General features: G+C 36.4%; 1 protein-coding gene across 4 annotated transcripts in view; it reads left to right on the forward strand.

Annotated features, from left to right (window-relative positions):
- Window positions 1-26,043, forward strand: part of ANKHD1 (ankyrin repeat and KH domain containing 1) — a 131,636-nt gene that overhangs the window by 44,272 nt on the left and 61,321 nt on the right. For 3 of the 4 annotated variants that reach the window (XM_042937009.1, XM_042937025.1, XM_042937018.1), the window contains exons 8-10: window positions 12,776-13,013; window positions 13,475-13,666; window positions 19,125-19,234. In XM_042937009.1, the coding sequence (XP_042792943.1) occupies window positions 12,776-13,013; window positions 13,475-13,666; window positions 19,125-19,234 (540 nt within the window). The remainder of the gene's footprint in view (window positions 1-12,775; window positions 13,014-13,474; window positions 13,667-19,124; window positions 19,235-26,043) is intronic. The other variant, XM_042937036.1, reaches the window with a different exon arrangement.

Genomic DNA, 26,043 nt, shown 5'->3' on the forward strand with positions numbered 1-26,043 from the left:
AATAAAAAATAAATAAATAAATATTTTATTTTTAAGTAATCACTACACCCAACATGGGGCTCAAACTCACAACCCCAAAATCAAGAATTGCATTTCTAACAACTGAGCCAGCCAGCTGCCTCCCCCATAGTAGCCTTTTTGTTAAGTGTACAGTTCAGTGGTATTAAATACATTAATAATGTTATGTAACTATCACCAATGTCCATCTTCATAACTCTTTTCATCTTGTAAGACTGAAATCCTGGGGCGCCTGGGTGGCTCGGTTGGTTGGGCATCCAACTTCGGCTTAGGTCATGATTTCGCAGTCCGTGGGTTCGAGCCCTGCGTTGGGCTCTGTGCTGACGGCTTGGAGCCTGGAGTCTGTTTCAGATTCTGTGTCTCCCTCTTTCTCTGACCCTCCATTGTTCATGCTCTCTGTCTGTCTCAAAAATAAATAAATGTTAAAAAAAAAAGTTTAAAAAAAAAACGTGAAATCCTGTACTCATTCAATAACAATTTCCCATTCCCTGCTTTCCCTAGCCCCTAGCAATCACCATTCTATTTTTTGTCTATGATTTTGGCTACTCTAATTATCTTGCTGAAGACTAATCATACAGGGCACCTGGGTGGCTCAATTGGTTAAAGTGTCTGACTCTTGATTTTGGCTCACGTCATGATCTCAGGGTTGTGAGATTTAACCCTGCATCAGGCTCTGCATAGAGCACGGAGCCTGCTTAAGATTCTCTCTCCCTCTCTCTGCCCCTCTCCTGCTCTTTCTCTCTCTCTAAAATAAAAAATGAAAGAGTAATCATAAACATAATTATAGTAAAACCTTGGTTTGTGAGTATAATTCATTCCAGAATCATGCTTATAATCCACAGCACTTGTATATCGAAGCAAATTTCCCTGTAAGAAATAAGGGAAACTCAGATGATTCGTTCCACAACTGAAAAATATTCACATAAAAATAATTGCAATACTGTAATATAATAAAAATATTAAATAAAATACAAAATATAAAGAAAGATAAACCAATTAACCTGCACTTCCCTTTGAAAACATTTCGTGGCTGGTGTGAGGGAGATGAGAGAGGAGGGTTATTGTGTAGGACGATTTTCACTATCACTAATGGAATCACTGCTATCTATTTGCTCAGTGGAATCTTTTTCTTTTCATGCAACTTTAACAAGTAACCTACTCAATGACACTTGGTTTTGCCTCATTTTGAGGATTTCCTGGAAATGTGACTTTGCATTGTCATTAAACAGATTCATCGCTCACACTGCTACAGCCTTGTATGGGTGGTACTTTTCTACAAAATTTTGCAGTTTCCCACATTTTATACAGCTCCCTAATCTCATTTCAAGTGAGGGATTCCTCTGCTTTTTCTCCTCCTCTCCAGACGAGATGCAAATGTAGACTTATAAAATCTTGCATTCTCGGCCACTCACATACCTCATTTGTACTTCTTGATGATTTCCTTCTTAACTTCCACTGTAATCACCTCTTTATTCTTACCACCTTTCTTTTCAACCTGTTGCTGCATGGGGTCCATTTTATATGCTCCCATGGCTGTTGACTATAGTACAGTATTAATAAACTCTTGTCGTATGCTGTATTTAATGTAACTGGCAATAAGACAGCACAGGAAAGGGTCTATATCTATCTGCAGGCAGCCTGACCTGGAATGAAGCAAAGCATTCCTAAACTTCCTCTTGAATGGAAAAGCAAAGGACTGTCCATAGGTGCTTTGAAGTGACAAAAAATACACTTGTGCCAGTTGTGGGCACTTTCTTGTGTTCTGAAAAATCACTGTTTTCTGCCAAATACCGTGGCTTGAGCCCAGGCATCTGAGCATGAGAGATGATCACCCACAATCCAGCAGCAAGCAAGCGAGAAAGGGAGAAGGAGAACCATTGACTCAGTTTCATCATGTGATGTTCAGCATTACGTACCACTCATATTGCAAGACATCGCTCGTTTATCAAGTTAAAATTGATTAGAAATGTTTGCTTCTCTTGTGGAACCAACTCGCAGAACAAGTTACTCAAAATCCAAGGTTTTACTGTAATTAATTAATTTAAAAAAGAGGAATCTTACAGGATTTGTCTTTTTTTGACTGCCTTATTTCACTTGGCATATTTTTCTCAAGATTTATCCAATTGTAGCATGTGTCAGAATTTCCTTACTTTTTTAAGGTTGCATAATGTTTAATTTTATGTATATTAACATATTTTGCTTATTCATTCATCCTATGGTGGACACTTGGGTTGCTTCCGTGCTTTAGTTACTGTGTATAATACTGCTTTGAACATACCTGTACAAGTATCTGATCAAGTCCCTGCTTTCAGTTCTTTTGGGTATATACGTAGGAGTGGTATTGCTTGATCATATGGTATTTCTGTTTTTAATTTTTTGAGGAATTACCACTTACTGTTTTCCACAGCGGTTTTACCAGTTTTATATTTCTACAGTGTACAGAGGTTCCAAATTCTCCATATTCTCACTAACACTTGTTATTTTCTGGGGTTTTTTTTAATAGCAGCCATCCTAATGGTTGTGAGGTGGTATCCCATTGTGGTTTTGATGTGCATTTCCCTAATGATTGTGATGTAGATCGTCTTTTCATGTGCTTATTGGCCATTTGAGTATCTTCTTTGTTGAAATGTCTATTCAGATCCTTTTCCTGTTCTTGAATTAGGTTGGTTGTTTTTTGTTTTTGAGTTTTAGAATTTCCTTATACATTTTGGATATTAATCTCTTAAACCCATTATAAAATATACCCAAGTATTTTCTCCTATTCTGTTGGTTGCCTTTTTACTCTGTTGAATAGTTCCCTTTTATATAAAAGTTTTTATTATTTATTTATTTTAAAGTTTATTTATTTATTTATTTTGAGAGAGAGACAGCGGGGAAGGGGCAGAGAGGGGGAGAGAGAACCCCAATTACACTCTGCTGACAGTGCAGAGCCCGATGCAGGGCTCAATCCTAGGAACTGTGCGATCCTGACCTGAGCTGAAATGAAGAGTCAGACACTTAAATGACTGAGCCACCCAGATGCCCCTGTATGTAAAAGTTTTTAGTTTAATGAAATCCAATTTGTTTATTTTTTCTCTTGCTGCCTATGCCTTTGGTATTATATCCAAAAAATCATTGCCAAATCCCATGTCATGAAGGTTTGTCCTATGTTTTCTTTTAAGAGTTTTATAGTTGTAGGTTTTTGATCCCTTTTGAGTTAATTTTTGTGTATGCTGTCAGGTAATGGTCCAGCTTCATTCTTTTGCATGTGGATGTATAGTTTTCCCACCATCATTTGTTTAAAAAAAACCTGACCTTTCCTAATTGAATGGTCTTAACATCCTTGTCAAAAAGTCATTTGGCCATATATGCAAGGGTTTATTTCTGGACTCTTTCCTTTCTTCCTTTTGTCTAGGTGTCTGTCTTTATTCCCATACCAAATGTTGTATTTATTATAGGTTTGTACATGTTTTGAAATCAGGAAGTGTGAATCCTCCTGCTTTATTCTTCTTTTTCAAGATTGTTTTCAGGGTTCCTTTAGATTGTTGTTGTTGTTTTTTTTAATGTTTATTAAAGAGAGAGACTGAGTACAAGCAGGGGAGGGGCAGAGAGAGAGGGAGATACAAAATCTGAAGCAGGCTCCAGGCTCTGAGCTGTTAGCACAGAGCCAAACACAGGGCTCATACTCACAAACCGTGAGATCATTACCTGCACTGAAGTCAGACATTCAACCTACTGAGCCACCCAGGTGCCCCCTTTGACTTTTCTCTCTTTTTCTATTCTCTGTCTCATTTATTCTGCTCTAACCTTTATTATTTCCTTCCTTCTGCCAGTTTTGAGTTTAGTCTTTTTTCAATTACTTTAATTCATTTCTAGTTTGTGTAATTTTTAAAAAATTTTTTTAAGTTTTTATTTTTATTTTAATTCCAGTATATTTAACATACAGCGTTAGATTAGTTTTGGGTGTACAATAAAGTAATTCAGCAGTTGTGTACTAGTGTGTATCATGGTGAGTGTACTCTTTAATCCCCATCACCTTTTCACCCATGCTCTCCCCACTCCTCTTCCCCTCTGGTAACCATCAGTTTGTTCTTTGCAGTTAAGAGTCTATTTCTTGGTTTGTCTCTCTCTTTTTTTCCCCCTTTGTTCATTTGTTTTGTTTCTTAAATTCCTCACATGAGTGGATTCTCTAGCTCCATTTATGTTGTTGCAAATGTCAAGATTTCATTCTTTTTTATGGTTGAATAATATTCCATCGTATATATGTACCATTTATTTGTCCATTCATCTATTGATGGACACTTAGACCACTTCCATAATTTGGTTAGTGTAAATAATGCTACAATAAAAACAAGAGTGCATATATCCTTTTGTTTTTTTTTTTTTTTTTTTTTTAATTTTTTTTTTTTCAACGTTTTTTATTTATTTTTGGGACAGAGAGAGACAGAGCATGAACGGGGGAGGGGCAGAGAGAGAGGGAGACACAGAATCGGAAACAGGCTCCAGGCTCCGAGCCATCAGCCCAGAGCCCGACGCGGGGCTCGAACTCACAGACCGCGAGATCGTGACCTGGCTGAAGTCGGACGCTTAACCGACTGCGCCACCCAGGCGCCCCGCATATATCCTTTTGAATTAATGTTTTTGTATGCTTTGGATAAATATCCAGTAGTACAAATCGTGAGGTAGTTCTATTTTTAATTTTTTGAGGAAACTACATACTCTTTGCCACAGTTTGCTTTCCCACCAATAGTGCATGAGGGGTCCTTTTTCTCTACATCCTTGCCAACACTTGCTGTTTATTGTGTTGTTGATGTTAGCCATTCTGACGGGTGTGAGGTGATATCTCTTTGTAGCTTTGATTTGCATTTCAGTAATGTTGAGCACCTTTTCATGAGTCTGTTGGCCATCAGTATATCTTTGGAGAAATATCTGTTTGTCTTGTGCCCATTTTCAGTTTGGTTATTTGTTTTTTTGAGTGTTCAATTGTAAACGTTCTTTATATATTTTGATACTAACACTTTATTGCATATGAAATTTGCAAATATCCTCTCCTATTCAGTAGGTTGTCTTTTAGTTGTCTTGATTGTTTCCTTTGTTGTACAGATGCTTTTTATTTTGAGATAGTCCCAATTAGTTTATTTTTCCTTTCATTTCCGTTGGCTCAAGAGACATATCTAGAAAAATGTTGCTATAGCCAATGTCACAGAAACTACTGCCTGTTCTCTCTTCTAGGATTTTTATGATTTCATGTCTCACATTTAGGTCTTTTGTCTTTTATTAACTTTAAATTTATTTTTATGTATTGTGTGAGAAAGTAGTCCCATTTCATTCTTTTGCATATAACTGTCCAGTTTTCCAAACATGATTTAAAAAAAATTTTTTTAATGTTTATTTATTTTTGAAGGAGAGAGAGACAGAGTGTGGGGGGGGGGGGTGCAGAGGGAGAGGGAGACACAAAATCCAAAGCAGGCTCCAGGCTGTGAGCTGTCAGCACAGAGCCTGATGCGGGATTCAAACCCACAAACCGCGAGATCTTGACCTGAGCCGAAGTTGGACGCTCAACCAACCGAGCCACTCAGGTGCCCCTTCCCTAACACCATTTGTGAAGAACCTGTCTTTTTCTTCAACATAGTATTGGAAATCTTAGCCTCTGCAATCAGACAACACAAAGAAACAAAAAGGCATCCAAATCGGCCAGGAGGAGGTCAAACTTTCACTCTTCACAGATGACATGATACTCTATATGGAAAACCCAAAAGATTCCACCAAAAAACTGCTAGAATTGATTCATGAATTCAGCAAAGTTGCAGGATATAAAATCAACCCACATAAATCAGTTGTATTCCTATACACCAACAACGAAGCAACAGAAGGAGAAATCAAGGAATCAATCCCATTTACAGTTGCACAAAAAACCATAAAATACCTAGGAATAAATCTAACCAAAGAGGTGAAAAATCTATATGCTGAAAACTATAGAAAGCTTATGAAAGAAATTGAAGAAGACACAAAAAAATGGAAAAAGATTCCATGTTCCTGGATAGGAAGAACAAATGTTGTTAAAATGCCGATACTACCCAAAGCAATCTACATATTCAATGCAATTCTATCAAAATAGCACCAGCATTCTTCACAGAGCTAGAACAAATAATCCTAAAATTTGTTTCGAACTAGAAAAGACCCCGAATAGCCAAAGCAATCTTGAAAAAGAAAACCAAACCAGGAGGCATCACAATCCCAGACTTCAAGCTATACTACAAAGCTGTAATCATCAAGACAGTATAGTACTGGCACAAGAACAGACACTCAGATCAATGGAACAGAATAGAGAACCCAGAAATGGACCCACAAATGTATGGCCAACTAATCTTTGACAAAGCAGGAAAGAATATCCAATGGAATAAAAACAGTCTCTTCAGCAAGTGGTGCTGAGAAAACTGGACAGTGACATGCAGAAGAATTAAGCTGGACCACTTTCTTACACCATACACAAGAATAAACTGAAAATGGATGAAAGACCTCACTGTAAGACCATCAAAATCCTCGAGGAGAAAGCAGGCAAAAACCTCTTTGATCTTGGCCACAGCAACTTCTTACTCACCACGTCTCCAGAGGCAAGGGAAACAAAAGCAAAAATGAACTACTGAGACCTCATCAAAATAAAAAGCTTCTGCACAGCAAAGGAAACAATCAACAAAACTAAAAGGCAACCAACGGAATGGGAAAAGATATTGGCAAATGACATATCGGACAAAGGGCTAGTATTCAAAATCTATAAAGAGCTCACCAAACTCCACACCCAAAAAAACAAATAATCCAGTGAAGAAATGGGCAGAAAACATGATTAGACACTTCTCTAAAGAAGACATCCGGATGGCCAACAGGCACATGAAAAGATGCTCAACGTCACTCCTCATCAGGGAAATACAAATCAAAACCACACTCAGATATCACCTCACGCCAGTCAGAGCAGCCAAAATGAACAAATCAGGAGACTATAGATGCTGGAGAGGATGTGGAGAAACGGGAACCCTCTTCCACTGTCGGTGGGAATGCAAATTGGTGCAGCCGCTCTGGAAAACAGTGTGGAGGTTCCTCAGAAAATTAAAAATAGACCTACCCTATGACCCAGCAGTAGCACTGCTAGGAATTTACCCAAGGGATACAGGAGTACTGATGCATAGGGGCACTTGCACCCCAATGTTTATAGCAGCACTCTCAACAATAGCCAAATTGTGGAAAAAGCCTCAATGTCCATCAACTGATGAATGGATAAAGAAATTTTGGTTTATATACACAATGGAGTACTACGTGGCAATGAGAAAGAATGAAATATGGCCCTTTGTAGCTACGTGGATGCAACTGGAGAGTGTGATGCTAAGTGAAATAAGCCATACAGAAAAAGACAGATACCATATGTTTTCACTGTTATGTGGATCCTGAGAAACTTAACAGAAACCCATGGGGGAGGGGAAGGGGGGAAAAAAAATGAGGTTAGAGTGGGAGAGAGCCAAAGCATAGGAGACTCTTAAAAACTGAGAACAAACTGAAGGTTGATGGGGGGGTGGGAGGGAGGGAAGGGTAGGTGATAGGCATTGAACAGGGCACCTTTTGGGATGAGCACTGGGTGTTGTACGGAAACCAGTTTGACAATAAATTTCATATATTAAGAAAAAATAAATATAAAAATAAATAAATAAAATGTGAGCTTAGGTTATGATGGTTTTTTTTCTGCTCTTCTAATTTTATGCACTTTGAGGTATAAGTTTCCCTCTCAGCACTACTTTAGCTGTGTCTTATAAATTTTAATATGTTGTATTTTGTTTTCATTCAGTTACATGTATTTTTTTTTTTTTATTCCATTTGAGACTTACTCTGTGACTCATAGGTTATTTTGATGTGTATTTAGTTTCCAAACATCTGAAGATTTTCCTGTTATCTTTCTGTTACTGATTTCTAGTTTGGTTCCATTGTGATCAGAAAGTACATTCTATATTATTTTAGTTTTTTAAAATTTTTGAAGTTTGCTTTATAGCAAAGATGTGGACATATATTCCCTGTGCATTTGAGGACAGTGTATATTTTGCTGGTTAGGGGTAGAGTGTTGTATAAATGTCAATTAGATCCTATTGATTGGTGGTAGAATTCTACATTTTTTTCTGATTTTGTGTCTAGTTTTTCAAACAATTGTTGAGAGAGGTGTGTTATAATCTTCATCTGTACTTGTACTTATGGATTTGTGTGCTTTGTTTAGTTGGTTCTTTTTTTTCACATGCTGGAGCTCTGTTGTTTGGTACATACACATTTTCAGAATTGCTATGTCTTTTTCATGATTGACATTTTGATCATTATGTGAAGTTTTTCTCTGGTAATCTTTGTTCTGAGGTCTTCTTTGTTAATATGGCTCCTGATATTATTATAGCTACTCTTGTTTTCCATTGATAAATGTTTTTGCCCTTTCCTTTCAATCTTTGATATGTTTGATATGCCTATATTGTTATGCTGAAGTGATTTTTTTTGCAGACAGTGTATTTTTAGGTCATGTTTTGTAATCCACTCTGTCAGTCTTAGTATTTTAATTGGTTTGTTTAGACCATTTACATTTAATGAGGGTCACCTGGGTGGCTCAGTTGGTTAAGTGTCAGACTCATGATCTCAGCTCAGGTCTTGATCTCAAGGTCATGGGTGCAAGCCCTGCTTTGAGCTCCGTGCTGGATATAAAGCTTACTTAAAAATATAATATTATTATTGATGTGGTGTTCTTGTATTCTGATTCTTTGTTGAAATTTATTATTTTTTTTAAAGTTTATTTTGAGAGAGACAGCACAAGTGGGGAAGGGGCAGAGAGAGAGCAAGAGAGAGAGAATCCCAAGCAGGCTTCTGCTGCCAACACAGATCCTGACGTGGGGCTCAAACTCACAAAAGTGTGAGATCATGACCTGAGCCGAAATCAAGAGCCGGACACTTAACCAACTGAGTCATCCAGGCACCCCTGCAATTTATTTTTTATTCATTGTCTCCCCTTTATTTTCTTTAATATATCATTAATTGCCCCTTTTTAAAAATCATCTATATTTGATTTGCTTCTAGGTCTATTTTTACTGTTTATTTTATATCTTGACAATTATATTTTCTTGCCTTTTAATATGTCTAGTATTTTTAGCTGTAAGTCATATGCTGTGGATTATTCCTTTTCAAGGATCTTGATTATCCTTTTTTTTTTAAATTTTTTTTTTAACGTTTACTTATTTTTGAGACAGAGAGAGACAGAGCATGAACGGGGGAGGGTCAGAGAGAGGGAGACACAGAATCTGAAACAGGCTTCAGGCTCTGAGCTGTCAGCACAGAGCCCGACGCGGGGCTCAAACTCACAGACCGCAAGATCATGACCTGAGCCGAAGTTGGCCGCCCAACCGACTGAGCCACCCAGGCACCCCGATTATCCTGTCTTTTAAAAAAAAACAATATTTTTGAGTTAATTTATGTTGAGAGACTGCACGTGTGCACATGCAAGCCGGGGAGGGGCAGAAAGAGAGAGAGAGAGAAAATCTCAAGCAGGCTCTGCACTTAGCATGGAGACTGATGTGGGTCTCAATCTCACAAACCCATGAGATCACGACCTGAGCCGAAACCATGAGTTTGATGCTCAACCGACTGAGACACCCAAGTACCCCTATCCTGTCATTCTTTTTAAACTGTTAAATTTTGTTCTAGCAGGCAGTTAAATTACCAATGGATCACTCTAATCATATTGAGGCTTAAATTCATCTTTACTCTTTTTTTTTTAACGTTTATCTTTGGGGGGGGGGGGGGCATATGCAAGCAGGGGAGGGGCAGAGAGAGGGGGACAGAGGACCCAAAGCAAGTTCTGTGCTGACATCAGAGAGCCCAATGTGGGGCTTTGAACTAGTGAACTGCGAGATCATGACCTGGCTGAAGTCGGACACTTAACCAACTCAGCCACCCAGGTGCCCCTAATTCATCTTTTCTCTTAAATTCCTGGTTCCTTCCTCCTTGATCTTTGGGTACTCCTTAGTATGGATCTCTACCATCTCAAATGACATCCTGTATATTCACCAAGATCTTTCTATTCTGCCTGAGTCTGAACTCCCAAAGTCTCCAACCTTTCAGCACCCAATCTCTACTAGGCATCCTGGAGTATCATCCTCAGTGTGTTCAACTCAGGAGTTGCCCAAGTTTCTGAAGATAATTTTGTATAGATTTTTGAGACTTCTTCTCTGTATTGTTTTTCTTCAGGTATCCTGCCCATCTCCCCAGGTCCTAACTGTTTTGGCTGCCTTGTATTCTCATCTTTGTTTTCTTTGCTGAAAGAGATCTTCACTCTTTGTTTAGCTTTCAGTTTCCTTAGACCATGGTTTGGGAGATGCCTAAAGAGAGAAAGCTGTAGTGAATGTAGGGTTCAACTTATGCGCTGCCTTTTATTAGTGCCTAGCCTTAGGCTGGGTGTAGTTCATGCCTCCAGTTGCTTTATCTCTTTTGCCCAATTTTTACAGTTGTTTATTATAGGAGAGTGAGTGCATTACCAGCTACAGATCTATGGTTAAGACTATAAGTCTTATATGTTTTTTTAAATTTTTTAAACATTTATTCATTTTTGAAAGACAGAGCACAAACGGGGGAGGGCTAGAGAGAGGGAGACACAGAATCCAAAGCAGGCTCCAGGCTCCGAGCTGTCAGCACAGAGCCTGACACGGGGCTTGAACTCACGGACTGCGAGATCATGACCTGAGCTGAAGTTGGCCATTCAACCGACTGAGCCACCCAGGCGCCCCTAAAGTCTTATAATTTAAAAAAATTCTAATAATGATATTAGACCTTTGAGATTGGATTATTCTGTTTTTACTTCTTATATTTTCCTTTGGCAAATAAATATTGTTTATTAAAGCAAAAAGTGCTTAGTGTAATTTTTCTCTTAATATATGTACTCAAGATATGGCAGCAGAGTAGCAGAGTCAATGAAGAAATTGAAGTAAATTCACATAAAACTATTAGGCGCTAGAGGAGCTATGCACAACAGTAGTTCCCTGATCTGTGAATACTCATAAATTCTTTTTTCTTTTAAATTAGAAATGTATTTCAAATGCCAAATAACTTAATGCAGTAATTTGGTTAAAATACATTTTATTTTAGGGGCACCTGGTTGGCCTAGTCAGTTAAGTGTCTGACTCTTGATCTCAGCTCAGATTCTGATATCAAAGTAGTGAATTTGATCCCAGCATTGGTTGGGCTCTGTGCAGGACATGGAGCCTACCTTAAAAATATATATATATAGTGGGTGATGGGCACTGAGGAGGGCACCTGTTGGGATGAGCACTGGGTGTTGTATGGAAACCAATTTGACAATAAATTTCATATTAAAAAAATATGTGTGTGTGTGTGTGTGTGCGCGCGTGTATGATTTTACATATATTTGAAGGGTTAGTGTTTAATAGTAAAGATAGAATTTTAGTTTTATTTTTGTTTTAGTAGAACTGAAATTTTAATGCCAAGTTATTTGTTTTTGACATTGTGTCAACAGTGGTTAAAGCTGGGCTAGTCATTTAGTTGAATATAATGAAATTTTTGTTGGATACTGAAATCTAACATTTAATAAGGTTTCTTTATTTTTTATTTTTTATTATTTTACAAATTTTTTTAAATGTTTATTTACTTTTGAGACAATGAGAGAGCCAGAGTGCAAGCAGTGGAGGGGCAGACAGAGGGAGACACAGAATCCGAAGTAGGCTCCAGGCTCTGAGCTGTCAGCCCAGAGCCTGACATGGGGCTCGAACTCCCAAACCGTGTGATCATGACCTGAGCCGAAGTCGGATGCTTAACTGACTGAGCCACTCAGGCACACCTAATTAAGGTTTCTTTAATTAATTCTTTAATAAAAGAATTGCCTAACCTTATAAAACCTTGTTTTTATACTCAGTCTTTGCCTTTCATTAGCAATATTTTGGTCATTTTTGAAATACAGAACAACACAGCATTTGACTTTATATGGCACAATAAGAATTAAGGCCTACATAAAATTTTGAAGTAAAGAATTTGAAACTAAAGAAGGATATTTATGGTGATAGAGGGGTAGAATGAATACCCTCCATGAGAGTGACTTATTAATTGCGTTACTGTCTGTGCAGATGGACCCATGGTAATATTACTTACAAGTGAATTGATACTGATTTTTTTATCTTTGTAAAATTCTTTGCCTCATTGTAACAAGCTAGTGCTGAGGCAAATTATAGGTTACTATCAGACCACATGTTTTCCTTGGTGACATAATCCCTAGTGGTAATGACTTCATAGAATTTATTGTTATGTTTTTGCCAAGTCTTTGTTTTTTAAACAGATCTAACAAAGTTTCTATGCTTCAACATGACACCTAGGTTTGAGGGTATAGGTATATTTTACCTGGCAGTTGTATAAACAATAATTGTTTGAGGTAGTATTACTCTTGACTATGGATTTAACAGTTTTTTGAACTTCAATGAATGTGGAAATTTGAAATTACTTAGAATTGTAAATATATGTCACAAGTCTGATTCTTTTCAATATTTGGGCTTGCTCAAAAGTAAGGTGAAGTAATTTTAATGGATTTTTTGATAAAGTCAGCTCACTTCTCAGCTGGGAATAATAGTATATATGTATCTAAGGTGCATCTCCTTTTCTTCCTTTCTGACTTTTCTCAATCTCTTCTGTTCTTCCAATTTTAAAATCTCAAAATAACAAACAAACAAAAAACGTTTCTTCTTGTTTTACTTCTGAAAATCTGCAGGATGGACATGTTGAGGTAGCACGTTTGCTTTTGGATAGTGGTGCTCAAGTGAACATGCCTGCAGATTCATTCGAGTCTCCGTTGACGCTAGCTGCCTGTGGAGGACACGTTGAGTTGGCAGCTCTACTTATTGAAAGGGGAGCAAATCTTGAAGAGGTTAATGATGAAGGATACACTCCCTTGATGGAAGCTGCTCGGGAAGGACACGAAGAGATGGTGGCACTACTCTTAGCACAAGGTAAAGTAGTTTTATTTCTTTAATTAAAGGATCTATTTCCTTTGGATGTTTTGTGTCATCAGTCAAGTTTACTACTATTAACATATTTTTTTGCATTGATGATAAAGTGAATTTTCCATGCCCTGAAAGGAATCCCAGAAGCTGGGAGAGATCATTAATGCTGTTTAGAGCAATATCTTAAAAAAATTTTTTTTTTAACGTTTTATTTATTTTTGAGACAGGGAGAGACAGAGCATGAACAGGGGAGGGTCAGAGAGAGGGAGACACAGAATCAGAAACAGGCTCCAGGCTCCGAGCTGTCAGCACAGAGCCCGACGCGGGGCTCAAACTCACGGACCGCGAGATCATGACCTGAGCCGAAGTCGGCCGCTTAATGACTGAGCCACCCAGGCGCCCCTAGAGCAATATCTTTATTATAAGTCTTTTGCTGCTAGTTTTACAAACTTTTATGCTTTTCTCAGGAGCAAATATAAATGCCCAGACGGAAGAAACCCAAGAAACTGCTCTGACTTTGGCTTGCTGTGGAGGATTTTCTGAAGTTGCAGACTTCTTGATTAAGGCCGGGGCTGATATAGAACTTGGCTGCTCCACACCTCTGATGGAAGCTTCACAGGAGGGACACCTCGAGTTGGTTAAATATTTACTGGCTGCCGGTATGTGGCTTTAAAAGTGCCTTTTAAAAAAAGGCTTTTTATATAGCTTTTGTAACTTTATCAATGAAACTTACTGTTTTATATCTACAAAAGGTGAAAGCCAGCTCCACAATTGAATTGCTCTTCTTGGGCTCCTAAACCTCTGAAATGTCATTTTTATTATTATTATTATTTTTAAAGTTTGTTTATCTTGAGAAAGCGAGAGAGAGAGAGAGAGAAAGCGAGCACAAATGGGAGGAGGGGCAGAGAGAGGAGAGAAGGAATCCCAAGGAAGCTTTGCACTGTCAGCACAGAGCCCGACACCGGGCTCATTCTCAAGAACTGAGAGATCATGACCTGAGCCGAAACCAGTAGTCAGACGCATAACTGACTGAGCCACCTAGGTGCCCTGAAAAAAGGCATTTTTAATGTTTATTTATTTATTATTTTATTTTTTTTTTTAAATGTTTATTTATTTTTGAGACAGAGAGAGACAGAGCATGAATGGGGAGGGGCAGAGAGAGAGGGAGATACAGAATTGGAAGCAGGCTCCAGGCTCTGAGCCATCAGCCCAGAGCCTGACACGGGGCTCAAACTCGCGGACCGTGAGATTGTGACCTGAGCTGAAGTCGGAAGCTTAACCGACTGAGCCACCCAGGTGCCCCAATGTTTATTTATTTTTGAGAGGGGGAAGGGAGGAGCAGAGAGAGGGAGACAAAGAATCTGAAGCAAGCTCCAGGCTCTGAGCTGTCAGTGTAGAGCCTAACATAGAGCTTGACCTCAGGAATTGCAAGATCATGACCTGAGCTGAAGTCAGATGCTTAACCGACTAAGCCACCCAGGTGCCCCCAAAATGTCATTTTAAAAACGTTTTCTTAATGTTATTAATGTTTATTTAGTGACCATAGGCTTCCATTGAATGGTTTGAGGCTTCTTTCTGCAAGGGAGAAGTTAGTTTCTCTGAGTCTCTGTTGGTAAGAGGAGGTGGAGATGACATTATAAGAGGTTATAATTTGATACTTTTTTAAAAATATGTTTATTTTTGAAAGACACGGAGAGTGTGTGCACATGTGCCCAAGTAAGGGTGAGGCAGAGAGGAGGACAGAGGATCCGAAGCAGGCTCTGTGCTGATAGCAGAGAGCATGATGCTGGGCTCAAACTCATGAACCCTGAGATCATGACCTGAGCTAAAGTCAGATGTTTAAGTGACTGACTATAATTTGCTACTAAAAAAAAAATTTTTTTTAATGTTTTTATTTATTTTTGAGAGACAGAGAGGCAGAGCATGAGCGGGGGAGGGGCAGAGAGAGAGGGAGATAGAGAATCTGAAGCAGGCTCCAGGCTGTCAGCACAGAGCCCAAACTCACAGACCTCGAGATCATGACCTGAGCTGAAGTCGGGAACTGACTGAGCTACCCAGGCACCCCTATAATTTGATACTTTTAAGCCTATTGATTTCTTGACATTTCTAAGTCTTCTTAAAAGAAAAAAAAGAACTAGTGGGAATTTAATTTTTGGCAGAAGTACTTAGTTTTAAAATAATTTGTGGTTAGGGGTGCCTGGGTGGCTCGGTCGGTTGAGCATCTGACTTTGGCTCAGGTCATAATCTCGGGGTCCATGGGTTCGAGCTCCGCCTTGGGCTCTGTGCTGACAACGTGAAGCCTGGAGCCTCCTTCAAGTTCTGTGTCTGCCTCTTTCTCTCTCTCTCTCTCTCTCTCTCAAAAATGAATAAACTTTAAATAAATTTTTTTAATAAAAAATAAATAAAAATTTGTGCTTTATACATTGTTGAGCATTAGTAAGAGATAAGTAGTTTTGAACAAAATATTTGTAGTTTATAGAGCAAAATAAGAATATACCAGAAAAAAAATTGATACAGATAGATATATACCTTTATATATTCTTTAGAAAATTTTTCTTTTTTATCCATGTCTGATATATTCTTTAAAACTTGATATATTAAAGAATATTAAAGATATTAATATGTAAAGGAAAATAAAATATATAGCAAAATTTTATTCATCCCTATTACTTTATTCATCCTTTCACTGTTAACATTAATTTCATTATAGCTCAGCTGCAATTTTTTTTGAATTATTACTGAAATAATTTCTTAGCGTTGTTAATGGGTCAGATGATTGTTTAGATTTGGACCAAAAGTACAAACCAATCATACCTAAAAGCTGAACTCTTCTTGCACTCAAATGTTATTAATCAGTGAAGTTATTGTATGCATTAATCAGTCATTATACCTCCATCATTTTCAGTAACTGTCTGTGTCCCCTGCAGGAGTCCTTACCAGTGGTTACCTTTCTATAGTCTTCCCATGTCCCTCTAAGTAAAGTCTTGCTGTTTTGAGAGGCTTTTAAAAGAAGGCATAAATGTTTAGTAAGAAGTTATTGAACACCAGACATTCTGCTCAGTTCTCATGTGATCGCTATTAATTACCATTGGTCCTGGTATAGTAAGAAATATTAAACACATTCTTATGGATATGGAAACAGTGCACAATCATGTTACCCTAAGGTAACTAACCTAATAAGTGACAGACAATATTTAAACTTAGAACTCCTGACATTGTTTTTTCTATTGTACCACCATGGAGTCTCATATTTAGCTACTTATGGTAATTTGAAGTATGTAGTTTCCAGAACTATCTCAGGGTTTGAGAATCAATTTTTTATATGATCACTATTTAAAAAAATTATTTTTCCAGATTAGAGTGTGCTTAACTTACATGAAGTTCTTTTTAGAGCGTAGCACTAAAAAAACACCCAACAGATATTTTAATACATTGCCTATACCATTTTAAAAAATTCAAGAACCTTTTTTTTTTTTTAAGAACTTTTTTGTTATGGCATTTTTTCAAACACAGAAAATAGTATAATGAACCCTTAGAACCTATCACCCAGCTTTACCAATTTTTAATTTATGGCCCGTCTCATTTCATCTATACTTTCTCCATATCCCCCATTTACTTTTATAAAATTGTTTTTTATTGAGCTATAACTGATATATAACATTAGTTTCAGGTATACAACCGAATGAGTTGATATTTGTATATATTGTGAAACGATTACCACACTAAGTCTAGTTAACATCTGTCACCATATATACTTACAGAAACATTTTTATTTTCATTTTTATTTTAAGTTTATTTATTTATTTTTTTTTTTTTAATTTTTTTTTTTTTTCAACGGTTTTTATTTATTTTTGGGACAGAGAGAGACAGAGCATGAACGGGGGAGGGGCAGAGAGAGAGGGAGACACAGAATCGGAAACAGGCTCCAGGCTCTGAGCCATCAGCCCAGAGCCTGACGCGGGGCTCGAACTCACGGACCGCGAGATCGTGACCTGGCTGAAGTCGGACGCTTAACCGACTGCGCCACCCAGGCGCCCCAAGTTTATTTATTTTAAGAGAGAGACAGAATATGTACACAAGCAGCAGAGGGCCAGAGAGAAAGGGAGAGAAAGAATCCTAAGTATCCTCTATGCTGTCAATGCAGACTCTGACACCAGCTTGGCTCCCTCCCAGGATGGTGAGATCATGACCAGAGCTTAACCGACTGAGCCCCACCCAGGCACCCCCTACCTAAAATTTTTAAATAATAATTCCTTAGTATCATTAAATGTCTAAGCAGTTTCACATTTTTCTTACAAATGTGAGTGTGTATGTTTAATGGCTTTTTTGAATTAAGATTCAAGTAAGATTTATACAACTGTTGATCAGTATGTCTCTTAAGTCTCTTTTGTCTATGGGCTCCCCTTCCAAACTTCTCTTCCATCTTTCTATTTCCTTGCAAGTTTTGATTGAAGAAATGGAATGTTAATCCTTTAGGCTTCCCACAGTATGGGTTTTGCTAATTGTATCTCCATGATTTTATTTTACTTGTTTTTCTGTCTCTTGGGTTTCCTTCAAAGTAGTAGTTAGATCTAGAAAAAATTTGGGTATGACATGTTTGTTTGTTTTACTAGACTACTTCATAGGTAGTATTTGTATACTTTGTTCAGACGGTAGTAAATGTGTGATTATCTCTTTTTGTGATATTGTTAGCCATAAATGATCACTGCTTATATCCATTAATTCGTTAGGAGTTACAAAGTGGTGATGTTCTCACTTCTTTCATTCCTTACTTGTTTAATAGCTGGAATATGTCCATAAAGAGAAACTTCCCTTCATCACCTATATGGTTACCCTTAGGTATAAATCATATGAAAACAGCAGTTTAATCTTTTCCCCTTTTATTTACCAGTTTCCAAAATAATGAGGTGATCCCCTAGCATCCTTCCGTGGTGACCAATGAAGTGGTTTTTTGTTTTTTATTTGAACATCATTTGAACTTTCGAGTTTAAACATATATGATGGATTGTACTGCATCACAGTCCTTATTCTTTTAGAAGCAAAAACTGTGGAAAGGTGAGACCATTTGATAAATTTTGGTCAGTAAGGTTAGGTCCTAAATCCTTTTGATGTGACCTCGCTATATAGTCTCTGATAGTTTCCTTGCTTTCTGCTATGGCGAGGTATTTCAGACACATCTCAGTACAGATTCTGCCCTAGTCTTGGTACCACTCATTTTTCTAAGAAGCCCTAATTCCATTTTGTAGGAAATAGTATGTAGCAGAGACCACACTGTAAGCTAGAGACTGTTTCTGTTTGGTCTGTCATTGTCTCTAGGACTTTTTGGTTTGTCAGAGTTAGGAAATATTTATTTTTCTTACGGATAAATTGAACTCTTAAACAGTTCATGTCAGTGCTTGCAGTTCAGAACCATAGAGTTTTTACTTAACCTCAACAATCTTCGATCTTTGGTTTCTTTCAACCGTGCCAAAATTTTACTCCTCACCAAAGGATTGCTCATTTGATTTTACCATAATATCCACAGAACTATTTCAGAGTACAAACCAACACTACCACCAACATGATTTCTGAAAACTGATATTTTTTGGTTTTTCAGCTCTTCTCTCCTCTCCCCTCCACTTGGAGTGTATCTTACTGGGGACATATAGGGGAATTACTGTGTTTTAAAATAATTTGCTTTATGTGCTTCAGCAACACATAAACTAATATTAAAATAATTTGATTTAGTCCCTTTCTGTATGCTTAAAGGCATTTTTACAAAGCAGATTGAAAAGAAAATTAAGGTGCGCCTGGGTGGCTCAGTTAAGCTTCTGAATTTGGCTCAGGTCATGATCTCACAGCTTGTGAGTTTGAGACCTGCATGGGGCTCTGTGCTGACAGCTCTGAGCCTGGAGCCTGTTTCAGATTCTGCCCCTCCCCTGCACTCTCACGCTTGTTCTCTCTCTTTCTCTCAAAAATAAACATTAAAAAATACGTTAAAAAAAAAGAAAGGATACTTAAAATACTTTCTAATATTTTCATATTTTGAATTCATCAATTTCACGAAATTATAAAACTTAACCATTTAATATAATTTTACAGTTTATGAAGTAAACGTTTGGTTTTTTTGCTTGCTAGGTGCTAATGTTCATGCTACAACAGCAACAGGAGACACAGCCTTAACCTATGCTTGTGAAAATGGACATACGGATGTTGCAGATGTTTTACTTCAAGCAGGCGCTGACTTAGTAAGATATAATTTTTAAATTTCTTTTGTGACTGTTGATGCTACATCTATTTTTAACATTTAGAAAACACGAGTAAAAGAAATCAATACTTTGTATACTTTGTAGAAAATAACTTTTAAAAAAGTTTTGCTATTTGTTGCATTTATTAAATATATTTGAAAGTACTTAGTTTTTTAATAGGTAATTTTGTTTCCTGGGTAAAACTATTAGTTGGTTTCTTCCACTTACTCCAATCTCATTTGTCATTCCCGAACTTTTTAAACGGCTCTTTATTAGACATATCACAAATTCAGCGATATGTTTACAGAATAGAATAACCTATCAAATCACTTTGAGTGATTTCTTTTGTTTCTTTAATTAGTTTGACATATAAAAACAAAGCTCCTATCCTCTTCCTAACAACATTAGTATAGTATTCTATTCTTTTCTGTTCTTTTAGTATTTTCTATTTTGGTTTTTCAAAATTTCAAATTAGATGGCAACTTCATTTGTGCAATAATTGTTGCAAATGTGGAACATTATACATAATTTTTCACTTTAAAGATGACTGCTTCTTCCTGAAATGTGTGCTTTGACTAATTTTCATTTTGTGAGGGTACTTTAAACTGCTTTCTAGAGTTTCTCCCTGAATTACCTTTTTTTTTTTTTTAAGTTTATTTATTTTGAGAGCGAGTGTGCACATGCGTCTGCGTCAATTGGGGAGAGGCAGAGAGAGAGGGAGAGAGAATTCCGAATAGGCTCTGTGCTATTTGTGCAGAGCTTGACTGTGGGCCTTGATCTCCTGAATCCAATCATGGGATCATGACGTGAGCTGAAATCAAGAGTCAGATGCTTAACCAACTGTGCCACCCAGACACCCTGAATTTCTTTATATATTTCTTAAAAATCTATGTGTGATATGCACAGCTATGAGTGTTTTAGAGAATTTATATATTAAAGTTATTTTGGAAAAACTATGCAAATATTGCCTTTTAAACCATTTCTAATAATAGACATTCCCACATAGATGCCTGAGAACATTGTTGGAAAATAATTATGGGTTAACATAAATGCATAGTATGATTGTCCTATTTATTTCATTTCTACTAATACTAAATATTATACTGATAACACTAGTATTCATTCTCAGTAATCAGGATCTGCCCCATCTGTTAGAATTTCTGAGAGGTGTACCTTTTTTGCTTGAAAATTATGCAGAATGATATGTTAAGTAGATCTTAATATTCTGCCCTCTTTCTATATCTTTTTCCTTTTTTACACTTGCTTTGGGTCATCCATAAAAATTAGAAATTGAAGCATTTCATCATTTGAAATAAAGAAATAGGATACAGTATAAAAGCTATATGCCAAGTTTAATACTTTTATCCTCTGAATTCTCTCTTCCTTCCATTTTTCTATAGCAGTCATTTTCTTAATCTGTTTATTGAGAATTATTATGGAAATGTTAAATAGTAAAAAGAGGTACTGTCAAATAGAATCTAATATATAGCAAAATTTACAGGATTTTAACTGGGTGAAAATCTGGTATGAAATATTTTTAAATGTTTTACTTTTATAATCTTCTGTAATTACATAAATAGGGTGTGATTAGAATTCCTCAGGACAATTACATTAAGTGAGCAGATAGAAAGATTTGAATTTATCATACCTGTACATTCAAACTGTAAGATTAAGAAGTGGCTCAGATAAACATATATATATATCTTAATTAAGTAGAAAGGTAATACTGTTATTCTAATATACCTTTATTTTTCTATTTTGCAATCTGTCTTTGCATTTATATTTATGTGTAATTATAACCATAGTGTAATATAGTTCTCTATTTTTTTCCACTGTGCATTCTATCATAATCTTTTCCATATTGCTACATAGTCTCTATAACTCTTCTGTTAAGTTAATGACCCATAATATTCACTTATTAAATTGAACTTTTGACTTGCTTTTCATTTTTCACTATTATAAATACTGTTAAGATTTAATACCTACATGTGCATAACTTTCTTTTCTTTTGAATAATTTCATATATTGATTTTAACTTTAAAAATATATTGCCCATTCCATGCTTTTGCTGTCTGTGGAAAGGCATTTTAATGTTAATACCAGTTCTTTTCTTGGTTAATAAGAAGCAGTACTTGTTCTTTATATAAAATGCGGCAAGTATGGGAAAGTATAGTAAATTTGCTAATTAAAACCTATAAGCAAATTGTGATTTCAGGCCTTACTATATAAGCCAGAGTGGGGGAAACAGGACATAATCAAAAATAAGAAGTGAGTGAAGCAGGCAGATCAGTGCGAATCCTGAGGGAAAATGACTGATAATTTTTACTAGCTGAACCTTGCAAGGCAGTAGTTTCTCTCTTGTCCTCCCTTCTTTGCTGCCACCTCCTAGCATGTGTTTTGGACTGTACTGATTTCCTCCATTGGCTTGCAGATGGAAGACTTTGCACTCCCCTTCTATTCCTGGCATCCCATAATTGTGTTCCTGATACCTAGATTTGCTAGTTGTTTAAGTTAAATGAATATTTTGGTGTGTGGGGGCTGGCTGAGAACCTTCATTTGGGGGCAACTATTTTTACCTTCAGTTTTAAATAAAGATATACAAGTCAACCTTTGGAACACAGTTTGAACAAACCCCTATGCTTTGTTAGATTTTGGAGCCTAACTTTTGCCACAGTTTAAGGTTTTGATATTATAGTTTTTAAAGAAGAGCTTAAAAGCTACTGTTTCCCGTTCATTAAAATATCTTGTACCAGAATCAGTTAGCATATTAATTTTGGTTTTATAAAAATTTAATGCAACAATTTGGTTTCCTTATATTGTAGCCTGAGATGAAACTGAAAAGTTTTAGGGCTTTTTATTCTAAATGTATAGTAGATATAATTGAGGGCTTAATGTTAAAGGAAATCTAGAAATTTTCTTATTTACTGCTTTAAAAACATTCTCAGCCAGAGCTGATGGCATACTTGAGCATTTTCAGGTAGATCCTCCAAAATATGTGCATGTTCTAATCTGAAACTTAGTTATTTGAAACATCACTTTTCCTAGTTTAAAAAAATATTTTAAATTAAAAATATTTATGGGTCTTTCTGGTAAAAAGGACATTTAATATTTCATCATATTCATCCATATCAATTTGTGGATTGGTATGTAGCTTGTCTAGCTTTTTCATAATTGAATACGTTTGAATAATCTATTTAAAACTTAGACTTTTTATTATCCTTACATAGGCCACTTAAAATGTTCTTTTTGAAAATCAAAAATTAAATTAAAAATCATCCATTGATTTCAGAATTTTTTGAAAATTCTTCCTGTTTAACAAGGAGAATCATTTTAACTACCCTAGAAGTAGAGAGATCTCTGAGCAGATCATCTAATCCACATCTTCCAGGTGTTTGGGTTTCTTATTACCACAGTAATGGGAATAATTGTATATTGAAATATACAATGTTTTCTTTTTCTGCATACCATCTTTGTTTATTGGGCCCATGTTTGTGTTTAGTATTTGATGTGATTACAGGTACATGATGTAAACCCATTGTAAGAAAGTTTATATTAAAACACATTAGCATTACTTAAAATTTAAAAGAAATATTTTTTTAAAAACTGCCCTTGGAAACTACTTAATCTTGTTTCTCTGAAAAGAAATTTTTATATTATTCATGTCCTGGCACATTTATTACCTAACTCTTTGATCAGAAGTTACTAATAACACCATTTAATAACTGAAATTGACTAACTCCTCTAGTCTTTTTGACACTGCTCTGGTATCCTACATTATTACTCTAGGCCATTCTCCCCGACTACTGGTCGTTAGACCAGAAGGCAGAGTTTTAGTATTTCATACTTGTTCTCATCTCTGTAGCTATCCAGCTTCAGCTAAAGCACTTATGGCTTTATTTGTTTTACCACAGTCTTCCCATTACTATTACTTTTCATGTTTAAGGTGGAAAATTTGCACTGTTAACTATGCAATAGTATAATTTGATTATAAAACTCTGCTTCTTTTTTTTCCTCTTGGCTTGCTTTTAATTTTGACTTTGTGTTAGCTAATATGTCAGAGGTGTTTTGATTTGGTGTTTATGTTTTTCAAACCGTTTGTGAAGATGATAGAATCTTTTTCTTTTCATCATGACATGTTCATTTCAGTATTAAAACTTGGACACATTTGTAAGATATAAGTTGTAATTGTCATCTGTAGAATTTCCTTCACGTGTATTTGCCACCAAGGCCAACTTTGGAAGGGGAAAAAGAGTGATATATAAATCAGGTAAATAAGTATTTCTTTCTTGTCTCCAGCTCCTTGGCCTTTCATTTCTAGAAGAGTTATATCGTAGTATAACTGATCAGTAAGTTCTGAACTCAAGGAGTACTTCCTATAATAAACAACTAATACAGGTAATAGGAACTGTAAGTACATTCTAGTTATGTTCATATAAAGAGATTTAGTGACCCAACTTAGCATTTTATAGGCCAGCATTGCTATTCAAAAGTAGAACTTACTCTAGGAAGAAGTACCTATGGAAGGCATCCTATAATCCTGTATCTGACTGGAGGTCTAATGAGTAACAAAGTCTACTCTTAGTTGTTTAAAAAGAACTATGCTATGGAACATTAGAGAGTGCATGTAAGTTTTCATTATAGCCATCAAGTCACTGATACAATAAGCAAACACTTGCCTCAATCTTCTCGTTTGTAAAATGAAATTTAGTATTATTTTCTGGACTCTTGTACCAAGTCATGTAAATATTCTTTCTTTGGCTCTGCTGGGTGTCCTTGGGCAAATCACTTGAATTCTCTAGGTTTCTTTGTTTCTCTTCCTCTTCCTCCTCCTCCTCCTCCTATTCTTCCTTTTCCTTTTTTTATGAGGGGTGTAGACCAGATGATCTTTAACAACCTGGCTTAAGAAATCTAATTTTCGGGGCGCCTGGGTGGCGCAGTCGGTTAAGCGTCCGACTTCAGCCAGGTCACGATCTCACGGTCCGCGAGTTCGAGCCCCGCGTCGGGCTCTGGGCTGATGGCTCGGAGCCTGGAGCCTGTTTCCGATTCTGTGTCTCCCTCTCTCTCTGTCCCTCCCCCATTCATGCTCTGTCTCTCTCTGTCCCAAAAATAAAATAAACGTTGAAAAAAAAAAATTTAAAAAAAAAAAAAAAAAAAAAAAAAAAAAAAAAGAAATCTAATTTTCTGGGGCGCCTGGGTGGGTCAGTTGGGTAAGCAGCTGACTTGGGCTCAGGTCGTGATTTCACAGTTGTAAGTTTGAGCCCTGCATTGGGCCCTCTGCTGTTAGCACAGAGCCTGCTTCAGATCCTCTGTCTCCCTCTCTCTCTTCCCTTTCCCTGCACTCACTCTCCCTCAAAAATAAATAAACATTAATTTTGTGATTTCTGAAGAGCAAGTGAACTACCTATTTGGAGGAATTAGATGGACTAGATGATCTTCAGTGGTTTGTTACTCCAAGAATGTATAAAGTGCTATGAAATCCTTAAAGAAAATGAATTTTTTTAAGTTTATTTATTTTGAGAGTAAAAGAGAGAGGGCGCATGTGCATGTGCATGTAAGCCAGGGAGGAGCAGAGAGAGAGAGAGGGAGAGAATTCTCTACAGTCTCTGCATTATCAGTGCGGAGCCTGATGTGGGGCTCGAACCCACAAACTGTGAGGTCATGACCTAAGCCAAAGTTGAAGCTTAACCAACTGAGCCACCCAGATGCCCCAAAGAAAATGAATTTTCAAGATTATAAACCATCACTGGTAATGGTGATAAGTGTTATATAAATTATTCTCTCTCTTAAAATATTTATATATATTAGATGTATCTTGAATTACCTTCAACATTATATTTGTTGTTAATTTTAATTAATAGCAGATTTAACTTGTCATAACATATTGTATAGATTATCTTACTAGATAAAAGTTATTAATCCCTAAAATACACAATTAACTTAGACTATGCCAATAAAGCAAAATCTGGCATTATAATGATAAATCATTATTTCTTTGACCCTAAGTCTTTTATCAATATTTTATCCTAAAAACTGTTAAAGAAATAGGAAGAGTTTCCTTGACGTGGATTTTTGTTTTAAGTAAGCTATTTGCTCAAGAATAGAAGTCTTTCCAGTTATCTTTGGAATTATTCAATTATAAATACTTTCTTTTTTTCTTACAGTTGACATTTATTTCAAATAGCAAGATAAACTTGTGTTACATCTTCTCATCTTATATACCTTAAAACTTTTCAAAATGTCCTCTGCATAGGATTCTTTTTTACAGCTTTGGCTTTCAAGTATACGTAGACATTGTTCAATGAGAGACAAAGGATTTAGAATGCCATTTTACTTTAAGATATTTGCCACCTTGAAGATAAGGGATGGAAGGAAAGGATACCAAGGACATGAGATAGAACATGGTTTTTTTGTTATGCTCACAATGAATCTGTTTTAGAAGAAATAAATAAATAGAACCAACCTAAAGAAGTGTGGTAGGTACACAGCCTTGCTAATTATGATATCTCTGCTGTACTGAGGAGGAGTTGTTCCTGTGCCAATCAGTTATTTTCCTCATTATTGTGGCTAAATTATTGTATAACTGAAGTTTATAATTGATTGAAAAATTTGATTCTTAGTTTTAAATAGGTGATTTCTTTATAGAGTTCAAAATTCACAAAATATAAAAGTGTCCCATAGGCACTTAGTTTCCATTGACAATCAATACTGTTCATTTCCTGTATCCTTCCAGAGATATTTTATGTGTGTATGATGAAAAGTCACATATGTTGATGGAAATAGTCATCACTGTTCAATGCTTTGTATAATTC

The sequence above is a fragment of the Panthera leo genome, chromosome A1 (genome assembly GCF_018350215.1).
Source record: "Panthera leo isolate Ple1 chromosome A1, P.leo_Ple1_pat1.1, whole genome shotgun sequence".
In the NCBI taxonomy this organism is placed as follows: Eukaryota; Metazoa; Chordata; class Mammalia; order Carnivora; family Felidae; genus Panthera; species Panthera leo.